Source organism: Sparus aurata, chromosome 13 (assembly GCF_900880675.1).
Source record: "Sparus aurata chromosome 13, fSpaAur1.1, whole genome shotgun sequence".
Taxonomy (NCBI): domain Eukaryota; kingdom Metazoa; phylum Chordata; class Actinopteri; order Spariformes; family Sparidae; genus Sparus; species Sparus aurata.
This window is the reverse complement of record NC_044199.1, coordinates 8,439,137-8,456,291: the sequence shown is the minus strand read 5'-3', so window position 1 is coordinate 8,456,291 and position 17,155 is coordinate 8,439,137. Positions and strand designations below refer to the sequence as shown.

The window sequence follows — 17,155 nt, the reverse complement described above, 5'->3', positions numbered from 1 at the left end:
TTGAAGGCTGAGTGCATGCTTCCAGATTATAGATATTCAGCACAAATGCAATGTGTGCAAATTTTGCATCACTGCAGATACAGGAGAGGAAGCACACAGAAATCTGTCAAATATGCATATCCTTAATGTAAATTATTCAACCACTGATCATTTTGCAGTCGGAGGAAACATATTTATAGATGCACCTTAACCCCCAAATTCTGTTGCACAACCAAATTATCACCAATTACCAGTCAAACCTCCAATTATTAGCTGCCCCAAAAGCATGCTCTGTGCTCCCCTCTCTGCAGGACTAGAGATATCATGCAGAAATGGTCTGGCTGTCAGGCACCCCAGGGTCCTGCGGTGAGGGAGTCCCAGGCAAAGGAGGAATCATTTCAGGTTATCACTTCATTAGGTTTATTACACTGCAATCGCACACTCACACATCACAATTATGTCTCTCACCGTCTCGCTAATATCCGAAATAAAAATGCCTCATGGAACCTGTGTCAGAAGAAATGTACATTCCCGAAAATTGATCTCACATAGAAATAAATCCCCTGTGACTGCTCTTATTTATCAGAACTGGAGATCCTACACTTAGGGATACGTAGGGAGAAATATAATTAATCGTTTTCACGTGGTATAGTATTTTACTCACTGCTGTGATTCCCCTGGCAGTGTTAATTGTTTAAATTTAATATCTAACAACAAAAAAAGCTTTGTAATGCACTAAAGAGGAATTTTTTTTTTAATGCACTAAAGAGGGTAATTTATGGACCTATTGGTCTATCAGGAAATCCGTCCGTTACCAAAGTTGTGTACTGTCTGGACCTATTTCGAACCTTGTAAACTTGAGTTCCTGCGATTAGAGCAGGTGAAGCCCTCGCGGAAGAACACCCTGCAAGACAGAAGTCAGGGGAAAGGATTCCCACTGCACCTTAAGGTTCCTTTCACTTTCCCGTGATGCACTGCGCGATTGTAATATATTGTAGTTATGTTCGACAAATCATTCGATTTGCTGTAAGTTCATTAGTATACATATTTTCCAGTAAGCTGCAGGCATTCGCAAATTAACCAACGTCTGAAGTGAGCATTAAAAGTTGGCTAACGTTAGCAAACAAAGTCGGGGTTAGGAGCTTGGTTACCGCTTGGTAACCCGTAACTAAGGCAACCACGAGTGACGTGACTCGCGGGAGAACAACCGTTAAGAGCACCAAAACAAGGCTCGGACAGTTTGCCTGTTTTGTCAGCGAAGTTTATGGTTTACAGTGGTGAATATGGAGAGACATAACTTGGGAAAAGAAAGGCTCGTAGTACCCACGGACTTCACCTCAACAGCGACTTCAAGTAAGTTTCTTGTTTTTGCCGCATGTTTGGTTGACATTTCCTTGTAACTTCAAGCCAATGTAAAGTTCAAGACAATGTTAGCTAGCTAACCTTAGCCTACAACGTTTCGTTCCCTGGCTTAACACACACAACTGCATTTAGCGTTAACCAACATTTATCAAGAGGAGGTTGTATTCAGGGGAGACTGTAAACTGTCTTGTTTGCCATTGTAACTTTCCTGAAAGCTCGTGGTGAACAGGCTCCGTTTAGAAAGCATCACAATCATTATCATAGTACTCACGACTGGACTAGCGCATGCGCACAAATAAACATGGATATTATGATATTTTTAAGGGACTGTCCAGAACGACCTGGTACCCCCATCGCACTTTGCATCGAGTGTCCCATTTGCTGGACCACATAGAGCTGTTCAAAACCCAGGGGCAACACCAACCATCTCTTGGGTAAGTCCAGTCGTAGCATCAGTGCCTTCAGGGGATCCCAGTCCTGCCAGTCCATGGCTTGCCATCAGTCAGGCCCAGCAGGAAATCTTGGAGCTGAGAAAGGAAAATCAGAGGATCATGATGTTACAAGGGGACAGCATAAGAGGAAGGATCCCTGTGGATGATCCATCAGGCCCTAGGACAAGGTATTCTACAATATGCTTTCTCATGTCAGAATTACCATTTTAATCTGTAAATGTATTGGCATGTCTTGAGCACAAAAAGCTTCTCTCCCTCAAACACAGATTTGTAGAGAGAAGTGAGCAGTGGTCCAGATGGGAGTCAGAGTGGCGTCAAGAAGCAGAGAAGCATAAGGCAGAAGCTGAGAGGTTGAAGAGGCAGGTGGAGGCCCTGAAGGACACTGCAGGGAGCCACAGGGAAGAGATGAGAGACAGAGACTGCACTGTGAACAGGTAGGAGATATGCTCCTATTGTCTGACATTCTCTACGTAACCAAACATTTCAGAGTTTAGCGATGAATCGTGTAGAACAATCTTAACATGGCATAACCTTTGTGTGACAGACAGAGCCATGAGTTGGAAACAGTGCATGATGAGCTATGCAAGGCTAAGACTGAACTCCGCCAGATCAGAGAAGAGCTCATTCACAACAGTGCTCAGAAGGAGAAAATAAGCTCACAGGTAATGCTATTTACTGACAAAACATTTCATTTCGACTCTGTTGTTGACAAAGATCACCTGAGAATTACAGCGATCCTGTAACTTATTTTGGCAGTTTGCAGTCTGTTGTTTTTGGTACACTCTAGTTTTATGATCATTTTCGCTGTTTAATGGAACCTCATTAGCTTCCAAAGAGTAATTGTTAGTCTTCCTGGGGTCCTTATTGACCTGAAAGCAAGTGACATAACACAAGATATAAAATGACAAACAACAAACACAGCTTCAGTAAACAAATATAACAAAATATTTTAAAAAGATTTTAGAAATACCTTGTAGTTAATGAACAGTTTTAATCTAGCAAGTTTCACTAGTTTGTTTCATATATAAAGATTGTTTTATGTTTATCAACATTTGTGTTTCTTGCAGCTTGAAAGACTAAAGGTAGAGTCCGCTGAGAAAGTTACAAATCTGAGGAGAGATCTAGAGAGGAGCAAAGAGGAGGCCCGGGACCTCGCTCTGAAGGCTGAAATGGGCAGGTTCCATGCTGAGGAGGAGGCCAAAAAGCAGACTATTCAACTGTCAGAACAGCTGGAAGAAATGCTCAAGAAGCAGGAGGTTGAGGTGTGTAGCACACTCTCTACAAGGCAAATGAATACCATCATAGACTAAGTTGAGCGACTTCAGCTCAAGACCCTGCATCCCACAGCCCATGGCAGCAGGCTTGTTCTCCGGCTGCTGCACCCATGAGCAGGACACAGAGCACGTAGCACAGCTTTTCTGTAATTGACACTACTCTGACCTTCCTCAGGAGGTAAACAAATAAAAGGAGAACCTCTCCTTGGGGATCAATAAGGTATTACATCATTATTTGTATACATCCTAAATTTCCATTGTTTGCCTCTATTCACTTTCAGCTGCAACAGCTGAATGCTTCCCACAGTGCAGAGTTGGCTGCAGCAAGGAAAACAAACAGTGAACTACAGGACAGACTTCAATCAATGACCTCAGAAGTGCTGCAGCTAAAAAGCACTCTGGTGGAGGTATCCACTGAGAGAGATGGGCTGAGAGAACATTTAAGGTGCCACAGTCAATCTAAAACTGAACAGAGCTGAAACATCTATAGCACTTTGTAGTCAGATTCACTGATTTTATTGTGGGATGGGGTTTATTTTTCAGCCAAATGGGACAGGCTTTTGAGACACAATCGGCAACGCTGCACAGCCTCAGAAATTACATCGGCCAGCTCGCCCCAGAGAAAGGAGAGAAGGAGCGATTAAATGACACTGTTGAGGTGAAAGCAATATAAACAGTATTGATTGCAATCAGCCTACTGTAAAGTAATTGCATGAGAAAAAAACCCTTAAAATCTTGGTCTTTTTTGCAGCTTCAATGAGAAATTATAAAGCAAAAAAGTGTTTACATGTATTTTAAGGAATAGCATGCGTATTGTAATAATCCTGTCTATTATAGTATTGTGCACTTTATATTCTGATACTCTCCATTTTGTAGAGGCTGAACAAAGAGAAAGCAGCTCTTCAGATGACAACAGAGCTTTTGACTGTCAGGCTGAACTCTGTGAATGAGATACTCACCCTGCAAGAAGAGAAAATGGTGAAGAAGGTGAGCGTTTGTTCCTCACATAGTAATACGTGATTCAAGCCTATGATGATAGGACGATGAGCAGCAGCAAGACTTTCAGGCAGAGCCACTGCTTTCCTATGCAGACCAAGCAGCTGTCTGTCATTGTGTGCTGCCGTCTTTATGTTGTGAAGTTTTCATATTCCAAAAGTCTGAATAAAAGAGTCTGAGGTGTGACTGCACCTCATGGTTCGTGAAGACACTTAAGCAGACCACAGGGTTTAAGATCGATGATGTAAAAGCTCCAGATAGGATGGCAAAGCCCTGCAGGAGCAATTCAGTTGACGGAACACTTCACCTAAGGTCTATCCAAATGATCTGCACATAAAGTATGACTCTGCAGGTGACATATAAAGCATTTTTCATCCCTTTGAATGGATTCTTCTTACTTTTGAATTGCATTTTGGTTAGTTTAGAATAAATGTCAATGTTAACTTAGGAACTTGAAACTTGTGTGATACAGATGGTCACAATATGTTTTAGTTTTTTGCAGAGGTTACCTGGAAAAAACTCATCTCTGATTGCTGTGGTTGCTGTGGGTTGAAAGGAAAAAGCACTCACCTTTTTTAAACGATTGAGAATGCTTTTGAAAACATCAAGGCTAATTTGTAAGCAATAATTACTCATGTGCATATGAAGCATTTATTGAATAAGTGTTTACATTTACCATTCATTTGTATGCATCCATAGATCTCAACAGACCCACTTGTGAAGAATGAATGTGAGGGACTTAAGGTGCTTCAGCTCTGGAGAGAGAAAGTGTTCAAGTTATGCGTCCAGCTTCGCTCGAAGGACATCGAACTAAGAGGGGAGAAGGATCACCTTCTTTCAAGTGTATATAAAACCTCATAGTTAGTTTACCACAGTGCAAACATGCCCATTGTGTTTGAAACTGTTTTAAAATGTGGCTCTGTGTTTTAGGTCAGATCCATGGAGCAGCAACTCCAGCAGGAGCAGCACCGTGCTAGTTTGCTCCAACACAGTCTAGATGACAGGATAGCTGAGCTGGACTTGGAGAGAGTGGAAAAGGAGGTTAGTACCAGAGCGAGTGATGTGATTTACGTGGCTGTCTGAAAATTTGATGACGCACTATAAATTTGGGGCTGCTTAGCAAAGTGATAAACGCTTGTACATTTGTAGCACGGCACAAAATGCTGACTATGTCAAAACTTTGCTAGGTTCAAGTAGCAGTTGTGGGTTTAAGAACAGCAGCTGGGCAAGGAGACATTTTCAAAACAGTGGATTTGTATAAGATACTCAATTGTATGGATGTGTGTTTTATTCCCAGACATTGAAACAGGACTTGTTTCAGGCTCACAAGGAAAACTCCCAGCTGAAGTCACAGAATCAGAAAGCAGAGACTGAAGTCAAAAGTATCACAGAAGCTGTGCACAGGTTAAAGAAATGTATCTGAATTAGAAAATAAGAGAATCAATCAGAAGAAAATGAAGGATAGAGCTTGTTCAGTTTTCAGTTTTGTTACAATTAATGCTGTGTATTAACACATTCTGTGCCTCACAGGTTCAGTCTGACATTTGAAAGCAAGGTGGCACAAGTGGATGCAGCTCAAACAAAGCTTGTCACTTTAAACCAGAGGCTAACTTTCGCGAAAAGACGAGTGGAGACAATCCAAGGTGTGATTTGATAAGCATCTTGATATGCCGAAGTGCTTCAGTTTAAAATTCATATGCTTGTTGAGACAGTACGTCACAGTGTTTTCCTCTTTCAGGTTTGATCATGAGGAGGGCTGCTCTGCAGAAAGTTCAGTGGGCCAGTAAACAGACAGAACAAGCTGCAGACAGGTCTGAGGTTTCACACACACACACACGTCATTGTTACATGATGAATGCACAGAAAGGATTTTTACCCAACCTGGGTACAAGAAATCAACCATTACTTTAGGAAAATAGCTATTCCATCTCAGTACTCTCTTAAGACAAAATGCAACAAATTCTTAAGTGGCTGCAGTCGTTTAATATCTGCCAAAAGTTTGCAAACACACGTTAAAATTCAAATATTCATCATTATCTGTCCTCTGGAAAATGTCACATTATGCCTGTGGCTGACTGCCAATTACATTTTTAAAATTATGTGATCACATATTTACTCCAAAATGACAAGGTTGACTCCAAATGCGGGTTGCAATTACACTAAAGCCTGAAGGGATGTCTCAAAAACGCGTATTCTGATCAACAGCCTCCAAAATCAAAAGTTATAATTTTTAAACACGAATTGAAGAAAGTCAAGCATGTCTTTCGCATTTATAAGATGTTTTCTGTATTTTTATTGGTTTAAAATTTGTATTACTGGTAACATTTTAAGCATTCATTTAATCCGACTAAATTCATAGAGTTGGAAGCCTTTGTATAATTTGGCAGTCCATCACAATATGACTCAATATGCAGAGTCATTAGTCCACATTTAAAAACATTAGCTCTCTGTCTGTTAAGAGTTTGGCCTATTTTGTTATGCACTGTGCACTTACTTCTTTACCTCTCTGCTCGACTCTGCTCCTTTATTTGCTCTGCCATCTTGTCTGTGTTGCCCTGCAGCATCACAAACCTCAAGACGGAGCTTAGTTTGGTGTGTGAAGAGAGAGACAGGCTGACACAGGAGCTCAAAAGAACCCCAGAGCTCATCGAAAAAACTCTAGCTGATCTGAAAGAACAGCGTGAGTACTCTTACAACTCCCAACATCTTATTATCACATATAATCTGTTTATCTGTTTGGTAGCCATTTTTGGGCATTTTAATGCACTGCAGTTCACCTTTTTGCATCCTCCTCAGACGAGAGCAACCTGAAACAGCAGCAGCAGGAGCTGGAGCAAAGCTGGATGGAGGTCCGGCAGGCTGCGGCTGGCAGAGAGGAGGCCGAGCAGAGCCTGCAGCAGATCCAGGCCCAGCTGGAGGAGAGCAAATACAACCTGGAGAAACTCCGCTCTGAGCTGCTCAGCCAGCAGGAGCACAGTGAACGAGGTGAGGCGGCGGCTGCGGTATGACTGTTTTTCAACCTTGACTTATCCAAGGGAAAGCAGACTGAGCTCTTTTTCAGAATTGCCCTTCGTCACAGTCTCCACGTATTCACACCTGGCCACTCCTGTCTGCTCGGCAGCTTCACTGGAGCAGTTCGGGATTAAGTTCTCAAGAGCACCTTGACTGTAGTTGTTCAGGGAGAGTTACTAAGTTTCCCTAATATGTTTTTTCCCAGTTGGTGAAAGGATTTAAACTTGCCACTTAGGGAAAGGATTAGCTTGAAACCACCATTAAAGGACAGGGTAACAGTTTTTCAGTCTGTCAGGTGCCCATATGATCAACAAGACAGGGTTTTATTCATTCCTCCTGTTCATACTGGCAATTTGGCATCTTTCCTAACTTGAATTGAGGGTCCAAGGACAGAGGATGTTCACTGTACAGATTGTAAAGCCCACTGAGGCAATGTGATTGTGATTTTGGGCTATATATATAAAAGTGATTTGATTCTTGATTTGATTTGAATTTAAAGACCCCCTCCTAATGCACTTTCAATGTAAAACATTGGGAACACACTACAATAATAAAATAAAATGAGGCTTCAGCAGTCGTAGTTGCCAAAAAGTTTGGATATCTTCCAAAGAGCAGAGTATTTTTAGGACAATAGATCTAATTCAATGTTTGAGTTCCATGGACAGTCTCCCTGTTCAGCTGCAGTGGAGGGATAGATAAAAAGAGGGGATTTTGTACAGTATAAACAGAAGGAATAGATAATGCAAGCAAAACTGGTTTTAATGCTTATGATGTATTGAAGATGTTTTAGAACAATTGTGAATCTTTGTGTAAGAATTGGCCCCCTGTTGAATTCATACTCCAAACACATAGGGGCAGCACATCACCAGAGTAACCGATAACCGCTGCTGACTGTATTTTGTTTATACATCATAAATGTAACTACTGTTGGCTCATTATCTCAGTTAGCCATGCAGCTAGCTGGACCACCTGAGTAGTGTTTGTATTTACACACTGCGGGGCTAGTTGCTTAGCATGCTAACTTCAGCAGAAACCTTTTCAAGACAGTACACAGACATCTTTGACATAACCTCAGAATGGTTATTTTTTCACATTCTGTTGATAAGTTTTTAGTGTTTTAGGCTAAAATTCTTACAATTTGCAGCTGTAAGTGATTATGTGGCCATAAACAAGCTATAAACACAAGACATATGTAGTTGTGTTTGTCCAAGTCTAGTATTCATTGTCTTTCAGCACCGTTTTGTCTTCCACCTGCTCCTGAGGGAAAAATCTGGCTCTACGGCTGCTAAATGCTCCACTTTTTGTTACCATTGTCTATCTGCCATTTGGTGCTGGACATGCAGGGCATGGTGGGTGGCTTGGAGCTTTTTTGCTAAAAACAGCTTCCTGCTGCAGCCATAGACGGTGTTATGAGAGCAGTGAGAGTGAACAGTAAAGTTGTATGATGAAAAATCAAACACTATAAAGCTCTGCAGAGCTCAGGGTATCTATAGAGTTAGGTGATAATCCCCCCTCTTTCACAGTGAGAGACTCATATACATGTCCAATTTCCTTTAACTTTCAGGTCTTACATTTGTTTGCTGTATAATCAGGTTCCTTGACTGGATAAACAAATGTTTTCCTCTTTATGCTTTTTTCTGACCTTTAGGCTAATGCCACCGTGCTGTGTTACTTCCGTTGTTGTAATTGATACATTTAAATTGACTCAATCCCCTTCTTGTTAGCGGAGGTCTTGCTGTCAATGAAATTTTGCTAACAGGTGCAATAAAATCCAGAGTGTATCCCCTGAGGTACAAGTACAGCATTAGACTGTGATTCTCATTGTGTGAGATACTGTATTGTAGAGTGGTGTGTTTGTTTTTCCCCTTCAGCCCTGCAGGAGAGAGTGTCTGAGATCAAGGACCGCTGTGCCGAGAGGCTGAGAGAGATGGAGGTTCAAGTCAATACAGCCAAGAGAGAGCACACTAAAGCAGGTAGTAGGATTAGCACCATGATACCTTAGCCCACAGCAGCTTAACATAGGGTGCTGAAGTCATTTCCATAATGCAGTCTGTGAACTAATACGATCGAAATTGTTTACACAGTATATAACAACATCTCTTCGTAGCTTTTGATCTCTATCTGTATTGTGTCTTGCAGTTATGACTTTGAGGCAGTTTGAGAGGGAGGCAGCAAGGAAACAGGAAGAGATGAAAGAAGGTCGACACACGAAGAGGGAAGTCAAGAAGACTCACCTGAAGGAGACTGAGAAAGACAAAAACCTACTGCTGGTAAAACTTTTTAAAGCAAAAGACAGTTATGAAAAATGTTGTTTTTTGTCTGCATTTCTTTTGATGGCCTCCTATGACCCGAATCTGTTCCAGGCCACTGGTGCTGAGAGAGGTCTGACGAGCGAGTACACAAGAGCTCACACAGCTGCTCTGCAAAACTTTGCTGCTCCCAGAGAAACACCTTCAGAGAGGGGCTGCCCTGTGGGAACAAAAGTCCATCTCCCTGCAGACGGTAATTAATGTCTTAACTCTTCATGCGTCAGACGCTTATTTTAAATCCTCACATTTACACAGACATGACTGATGTGGCCGATGGCCTGTCTGTATCCTGTCAGAGAAACTCCTGTCTGTTTTGGAGGAGCTTCACTCTCTCAGCGCTGCGGTGGTAAACAGCTCCGAGGACTCTGCGGAGGAGGAGGGACAGAGTGACAGCGTGGGACCATCCACACAGGCAGTCCACACAGCTGATACCTGAGGATGACTCACTACATCCGGTGAACACACCTTTAATTTGTACAGAAGGTGGGCAGTGTTAGTGCTTTAAGATACAGTCTGGAAAGAATTTGCCAGGAAACCATGCATCCCACATTGCTACTGGTTGTATAAGAAGAATCGATCACACTCACAGACACAGTATAGTTGAGTTTCAATTCTTCAATCCATCCCCTCGTTCATCTCCAGGATGGCTTTACGAATCCAGATCTTAAGCCATACATTTTTTTTTTTGCTCCAAATAATGAGACATTTGAAACAAATATATGGCCACCAATCAAAGAGGCATGGTCGGGATTTTCATTTTCAGAATAATCTCGTTTTTCATTCTCCTGCTTGGGTTAAATCACCTCCCCAGTAAGAATGTGATCCAAACTTTCATTTCTTTTACTTATTTGAATGATATTTCCCTTTACAAATTGGTTCCAATTAAAGTTTACGATGATGATCTTACTTTGGCCAAAGTGTAGAAAATGGAATTCATAAATGAAAAATAACTGAACAAATGGTGATGAATTCATTATTATGTTACTAGAGTTGTCTGTTTCAATGAGGTTTTCATCAAATGGCAAAGAGAAACCTGTTGGATATAAATACAGCTGACATATCCTGCCAATGTGAATAGAAGTCCGTTCTGTACATGTATATTGCTATGTGTGTTCATTTAATGTGTAACCTAATAAAGTATTTTTTTTATTATTACTTTTGGGGCAGTGTTTTGAGAGACTGAAAATTGTCAGTAGTGAGGTCACAATCTATAAAAAGACTATTTAGAAATAATAGAGTTTCTCACATTTATAGTGAACTGAGAATCTTGACTTTGTTACGATAAAAGTAGGTTTTAAAGTGTTTTGTGCATTGGACCTGTTTCTCTTCACAAATGGGAAGACCTGCATGATTTCATATTGAAATAATCAATATTTTCTATTTGAAGTTCCTTTATGGAGGTCAATCTCAAAATGACGTTGCAATCACAGGATGGATGATGATAAACATCACGATGAACCAGATAATTGTGCTATTTGTCATGTTGTCACGAGCGCTAATACATTTTGCAATAGTTTGAGGTTTCGAGCCTCTAGGTGAAAATATCTCATGCAGGGCACGAGGGAGAGCAGAGGGAAAATACTAATAAAGTCTAGACTTCCCTGCTCTGTTTTCTAAGAGCATCAAAAATAATTTGCAGGGACATACTCAGAGCTGGCGAGGTGATTTATCATGGCAAGCAGAGGATGAAAACTTCAAATTTAAGAATTAAAAAAAATAAGTATGATTGGATTTTAGCAGTGCACTCTTGCTCTTGTAAAGCATAAAAACATTAATTTTTATTGAGTTGTATATTTAGCGTCTGATACAAAAATCAATGCCATCAATGTCACAGTGAAGTTATCATGTGCAGTTTAAGCTTAGAAGCATCTTGATGGATAATTTAATACTAATGTGCCACCATTCCATCTTGAAACATCTATGTTTTTGTGTGTTGTCCTGTATATCACATCATATGTTCATGTTGGGAGCGGTGTCATATAAATATCACTAATATTAATGGTCATTAGTTATGATAATCTGCTTGGATGTCTTTGTATATGTACTGCAGTTCTTTGTTTTTATTATTATATATTTTAAAGGGGCTCTGTAAAACATCCTTGTTGTGCTGGAAGCCGGTTGCTAGTTTATATTAGCCGACTCCATTTCAAAGCTAACGTTAACTGTCATTGAGCTCTGCTCACGGAGCGGAGGCACTTAAGAACGTGCGTAAAGTCACATCCATTGTACTGTCATGGAAAATAAAACTTGAGGAATCCACGGTCCAGCAGCATTAAACCACTTTAAGAAATTGTCCACAGGCTTGTATAAGCAACTGAGAGAGAAACGGGGAAGGTCTCCTTTTTTCTCGGTATGTCACAGTAGACTCACATGTGGCCACTAAAAAAGTGACTTCAAATTGTTACATAGAGCTGCTTTAAAATGTGAAATAGAAACTCATAAAACCCACTAGGCAAAGTTTAACGTTGCAAAGTGCTGCCCCATTCTTATTTATATCCTTTTTGGCCCCTTAACACCAAACACAGACCAGTTGACATCTACTAAGTCTGCAAGGATACAGGGTGTAAGGCTTTAGAGGAGACATTGGAATTCGGCCCGTGTGTCTCATGCAGGTCTTGAACTTCACATAAAGGCCAGCAGAGGGCGATGTTGTCAAAGGTGAGAACTGCACACACAGTGATCTCCAGCATTCTTGTGGGTTGTAAGGTGAAGTTTCTTTGTTGTGATATTATTGAAGACAGTGAGGAACAGTAGGGTTCCTGTGAAGTTTACAGGTGGTTCTTAACTGCAAGTGTAAATAAACCAATGAGTGAGGGTGGACATGTGCACCTGTAGTGAAAAAGAATCTGAATTTTACCTGGTCCATGTATCAATCTGAACAAGAAACCTGCCCAGAAGCATTTAATGCTCAACTGTGTTTCTCCACAAATACACGAGAACAGGATTCTGGTGGAAAAACTCTCTGGATGATGTGAAATGTTCTGCCATGTCCCATGAGTGTGAAAAAAACCCAAGAATCTGACAATATACAGCCTGAACAACTGCCTTTATATACCTCCACTGCAGTGTGGAGAAAATAGCGCAGCAGCCATACAACACCGTGCTTAACTGATGAATAATTTAGCAGAGCATTGCAATCCAGACGAGAAGCGAAATAAATTGGGTAATAAAAAGCGATCAATAAGCCCCAGACAGATTTTTATTAACAATTCAGAACTAATGGCATGTAAAATAAGTGGCTCACAAAAACAAGTGAGCGCCAGTCGTCTGTGCCTCCACACATCTGACTCCAAGCAGCACTCAAGCTAAAAATGCATGGGCAGGAAATATCAGGCTCATGAGCAAATCAATAACCGGTTTTCTTAAATATATACATTCGTGTAATTCTGTTTGTTGTAATACCACCGCTGACCGTTCTGTGACACTGGCTTCACCAGCCGCTCGTTTTTTAATCGATAGGCTGCAAAGTGCTTTTATGTGCTTGTGCGTGAACCCTCCTCCCTCCGGTTCTGCGGCTGATACTGTGCTGTCAGAGAGCAGCGTGTCAAATCACAACATCTGCTGTCATCGGCCCCGCCTGTCATCAAGTGTCTGCGTCAAGGCTCAGACCTAGACTTCTTTTTCTGGTGTAAACAAAATAACCCAAACCTTCAGGTTCCTTCCAATGTTGGGACGCTGTCAGATCAAATTTGAACCCTTTCGCACGTTGGTATTGGTTTCTTTTCAAGAGATGACTAATGGCTTTATTATTGCAAAACCTTGTATCAACTATTTATGACACAACACATCGAAAAACCAATTCTTGCAAATTCAGTGGGATTGAAAAAAGAGTTAATTATAATCATGGAGACCTTTTCTTCATTCCGTTAAAGGTGCACCATGTAGTTTTGGGGAAGAGATTTTAATAAGAAGAGAAAATATCTTCATTTACTTATTTTTTTATGCCTTAACTAGTTAAATAATCAAACTCTCTTTTTTTTCCATGACAGAATAAACGCAATAAACAAACTGACCTTAAAGGACGTTTATATGTGGCGGACCCTGCCACACCTATTTTGCTCTGAGAACAGCTTGTTTATTCAGTTAGGCAAAAAAATTATATATATACTTCTGAGTTTGTATTATTACCTCATTAATATTGTAAATGTTAAAATTCTGAGTTGCAGTTTCTTTTCCAAAACGACACAGTGCCCCTTTAAGTTTCAATATAACTGAAAATGATAATTACAGTATTTGTGTAATACCCTTAATTGTGATTTTTTTCTGAGACGGTGATCGTACCGTTAAAATGTTGCACTGCTGCAGCCCTCCCAACTTTTCAAACTGTGTTTTTTCTGCAATGCTAACTGGCCATAGTCAAACTTCACATGTCTGACGTGTTGTGAAAACTTAATCCTCTGCCTGCGAATCATTCTGTCACACTTTGCCAAATGTCCCTGAAGTCGAGTCCTCTTGGGGCCAGTCCTCATTCAAGTTTGCTCAGCCAGTGACTGGAATATGCTACAAAATCCCTCAAACTGGACAGTTTTTACCACTCTATATTCTCTTAAGGACATGGTAGCTGCTCCTCAATACATTCCTGAAAACATGCCAGTATTCTGCCTTGTAATTTGCTGCCCCTCATATTAAATAAATTGGAGGATTACAAGCTGCAAAAAACCCCAAAAAAACCAACTCCTACCTAATTCCTCAGATACAAACAACATTTTAGATTCTGTTTTTTAAAAAAAAATCACAGCACAGTAAACACAGCGCCTCGGCTCACGTGGTTGCCTTGTCCACATCTTTGCAAAGTCGTTGGAGGCCGGAGGTCAGGGCAAACTTGAAGCTGTGCGGGAGGTTGATGTGATCCAGTAAGTCAGGGGTGTCGACCACCAGTGCTGCATGTTGCATCAGAGCCTGGTGCACGGCTGTGCACTGCTGTGGCAGGCCATGCTACAGGGTAGAGCAGCAGCCAACGGAGGAGCTGTGTGAAGAAAGGCAGCCAAGGAACCCTATTTATAGATGAAGGCGATGTGGGGCATTGTTTGGGGGTTTGAAGTGGACTGAACTATCTGGTATTCAAACTAAAGCAACATAACAGAATTTTAGCATTCTTACATGACTAAGAGCATCAGCTATCTAGATTTAGCATAGAAGACATATGGGGGCAATTCAACTACAAGCAGGTTTGTCTTTAAAGAGTTAAAGCTCAGATCAAGATTCGGATCGATAAAACACGACTTTGAGGCCAGACAGCTTTTACAGAAAACGTTGGAGCGTGATATTCAACATATGGTTTCTTTTCGAGACAGCAGCAGTAATCATGTCGTCATCCATCCGTGATAAGGTCTCCACCTGTGCCAATCAGCCACCTTGTTTGGAGCTGTAACTGCAGTTCCCCTTTGGGATGATCAGCGTAAATTGGAGCGCAGCGGTTGAAATGTTGACAGGTGTTTACAAGATGCATGAATGAATGAACAAGTGTTGCGGAGGGGACGTGTCACCTTTTTTTGATCACAACGCCGCGGCAAACAAGAAAAACTCTCGGCCTGCGTGTGCTTCACCTGCTCTTAAGACTGAAATATGAAAATGTAAATTGGGCAAAGGAGGTGGACTGAGGTCGTGATTCGTGACACATTATTTAAATTATGCTCGGTGACTCATTCAAAGGTGGTGACGAGTTATATGCACATCACTGTGGATGAGATATAAAGGTGCACACCAGAGTATCCTAATATATAATAATGTGATCATACTTATATACATACCTAGTTAAGACTGCGAGCCACCTGTGTTTCAAAGCATTTATATAATACAAACAGTGTGAATCCTTCAGTCTAAATATAGCATTTATTGGTTTCCGCGTAGGTTGAAACCGTCATCATATTTTGCCACTCAATCATCAGGCGTCAGTACCTTCATATCAGTGTCACAGATGCTTCCTGTTCATCTTTTTTAGCATTTAATGTGCTTTGTTTCTCGCAAATCTCGCCGAGGATCTAATCTGCATTTTTAAAAAAAAACCCTGTCAGATGTCCCCTGTTTCTTTGTGTTTGTATCATCGTGAAATGTTGGCAGCAAACATCGCGTTTCAAAAAGCGCTTGGCTGCTCGATTAGATTGCGCGCAATTCTTCTACTGAGATCACTTACACGAGCGGAATGGAGAAATAAACGGCACCACTCTTTCAGGCCATATTGCCAAATTTGTTTTCCCTAAAATTGTAATGAAGTATTTGACAGCACTGAAATGATCTCACTGAATATCCTGCAGTGTGTGTGGACTGAAGCGTACTCCAGAGTTTTTAGCGGTAATGTGAACTATGGAGAATATCACTAGAAAGTCAGCCACATGGCAGAAGGTCTGATGTTAGCTGTGTCCTTTGAAACATCTGTTGTTTGGATCGCATCAGGCAGACGAAGGGAAACGGAACGAAAAGAAAACAGCACATCGATAATTAAAATTGCCGGGCTAATTTGTTTTGTTCTGTAAGTGCTTTGCCTATGGGACATTCAGTTAAAGATGTGGGAATGTTTAATCAAATTCCCATTAATATTCATCTGTGCTGCGGCACCACCGTAGATCCCTCTGGTTACCAACATGCCTCTCCATAAAACTTCGTAATTACCAGATTTTTAATTCACCATCATCACCAGTTTCTCCATTTGCGGGCAATCTGTTCCACATAATATGAATTTCATTCAGACGTTGCTCTTCCTTCTAAAGACACTTGGATAGAGAGGATCGCCGTGTGACAGTTTAATTACATGCTCAGTTTAGTAATGGACAAGTGGACTTTGCCCCCCAGTGGAACAGACTCTTTTTCAATTACGTAGTGTCGCAGTTTTTCATCATGTCAAGAGGAGAAGAAATAGTGGTGCTCTGAAGCAATCCTGCCATCTGCAAACAATAAATACCTCCGTTTTTGACTTAAAGAAATGAGCCTAATGATTTCAGAGCACTGTGATTCGTTCCCGTTCATAAAAGCACCGCCTGGAGCTTCCCGTCCTTCAACAGATATGCTAATGCTTGAGCTGGTAGTAGAACATATGAGGTAGGAAGATAAACTCACTGCAAACTCATTTTACACTCGACCTGACAAACATCTTTATGAGATTAAAAACCATGACTTGCCGACACACTGTGAATATTAGGAGGTAGTATTAAACTGTATGTCATATGAAGATGCAGTAGGATTTTTTCTAGGGAATGGAAGAAGTGTAATAGTTTGTATTCACAGCAAATTTATCAAAGAACAGATAGAAACATAACATGTGAAGCTTCTCTCGTGTCAGTGTGATTTCGATGTGTCTAGCAAGCTTGTTTTGTCACCATAGAAGCTGAAACAATAAACTGATTGTTCTATTTGTTGAACGACAAAAGGTAAATCAGCTTTTTGAAATAATTCAGTAATTGTTTTAGTCATTTTTCTAAGCAAAAATGACAAATATTTGTTGCTTTCGGCTTCTAAATTCTCTCTTGATATCTTATAAGATATGGAAGTTACATCACACAATTTTTCTGATATTAAGATTAAGCATTTGAATGTGTAATAATCAGAATATTACAACAATTATCAACAGTTTAATTGATTTTAAAAACAATTGTTAATTGCAGCACTGATTACTAGGATGCGTTGTGTTGCAATATACTTTATTATCCCGTTTTGACAACATTTTTCTCGAGCTAAGTGTTGCTGCATTTCAACAATTTTTCAAACCATAGTTGACATTCAATGATCGCATTGTACAATCATTGTATGTATGCACAGCTGCCAATAAATGAAGAGA

At 40.7% G+C, this 17,155-nt stretch overlaps 1 protein-coding gene across 1 annotated transcript; it reads left to right on the top strand.

Annotated features, from left to right (window-relative positions):
* Positions 1–945: 945 nt before the first annotated feature.
* Positions 946–10,539, top strand: cchcr1 (coiled-coil alpha-helical rod protein 1). The gene is made up of 19 exons (XM_030439067.1): positions 946–1,332; positions 1,666–1,960; positions 2,060–2,227; positions 2,338–2,455; positions 2,861–3,055; positions 3,349–3,512; positions 3,611–3,725; positions 3,944–4,054; positions 4,763–4,906; positions 4,994–5,104; positions 5,361–5,467; positions 5,594–5,706; positions 5,802–5,874; positions 6,625–6,743; positions 6,860–7,048; positions 8,947–9,048; positions 9,215–9,345; positions 9,439–9,577; positions 9,681–10,539. The coding sequence occupies exons 1-19, from the start codon at positions 1,263–1,265 to the stop codon at positions 9,818–9,820; spliced, it is 2,604 nt and encodes an 867-aa protein (XP_030294927.1). The 5' UTR covers positions 946–1,262; the 3' UTR covers positions 9,821–10,539.
* The last annotated feature ends 6,616 nt before the right edge of the window (positions 10,540–17,155 follow it).

Excerpts from the sequence above, each read along its gene's own strand:
- cchcr1 (XM_030439067.1), top strand. The coding sequence starts at position 1,263 with ATGGAGAGACATAACTTGGGAAAAGAAAGGCTCGTAGTACCCACGGAC. Across the intron at positions 2,228-2,337 it reads AGAGACTGCACTGTGAACAG|ACAGAGCCATGAGTTGGAAA; the intron begins GTAGGAGATATG and ends TTTGTGTGACAG. Across the intron at positions 5,468-5,593 it reads ATCACAGAAGCTGTGCACAG|GTTCAGTCTGACATTTGAAA; the intron begins GTTAAAGAAATG and ends TGTGCCTCACAG.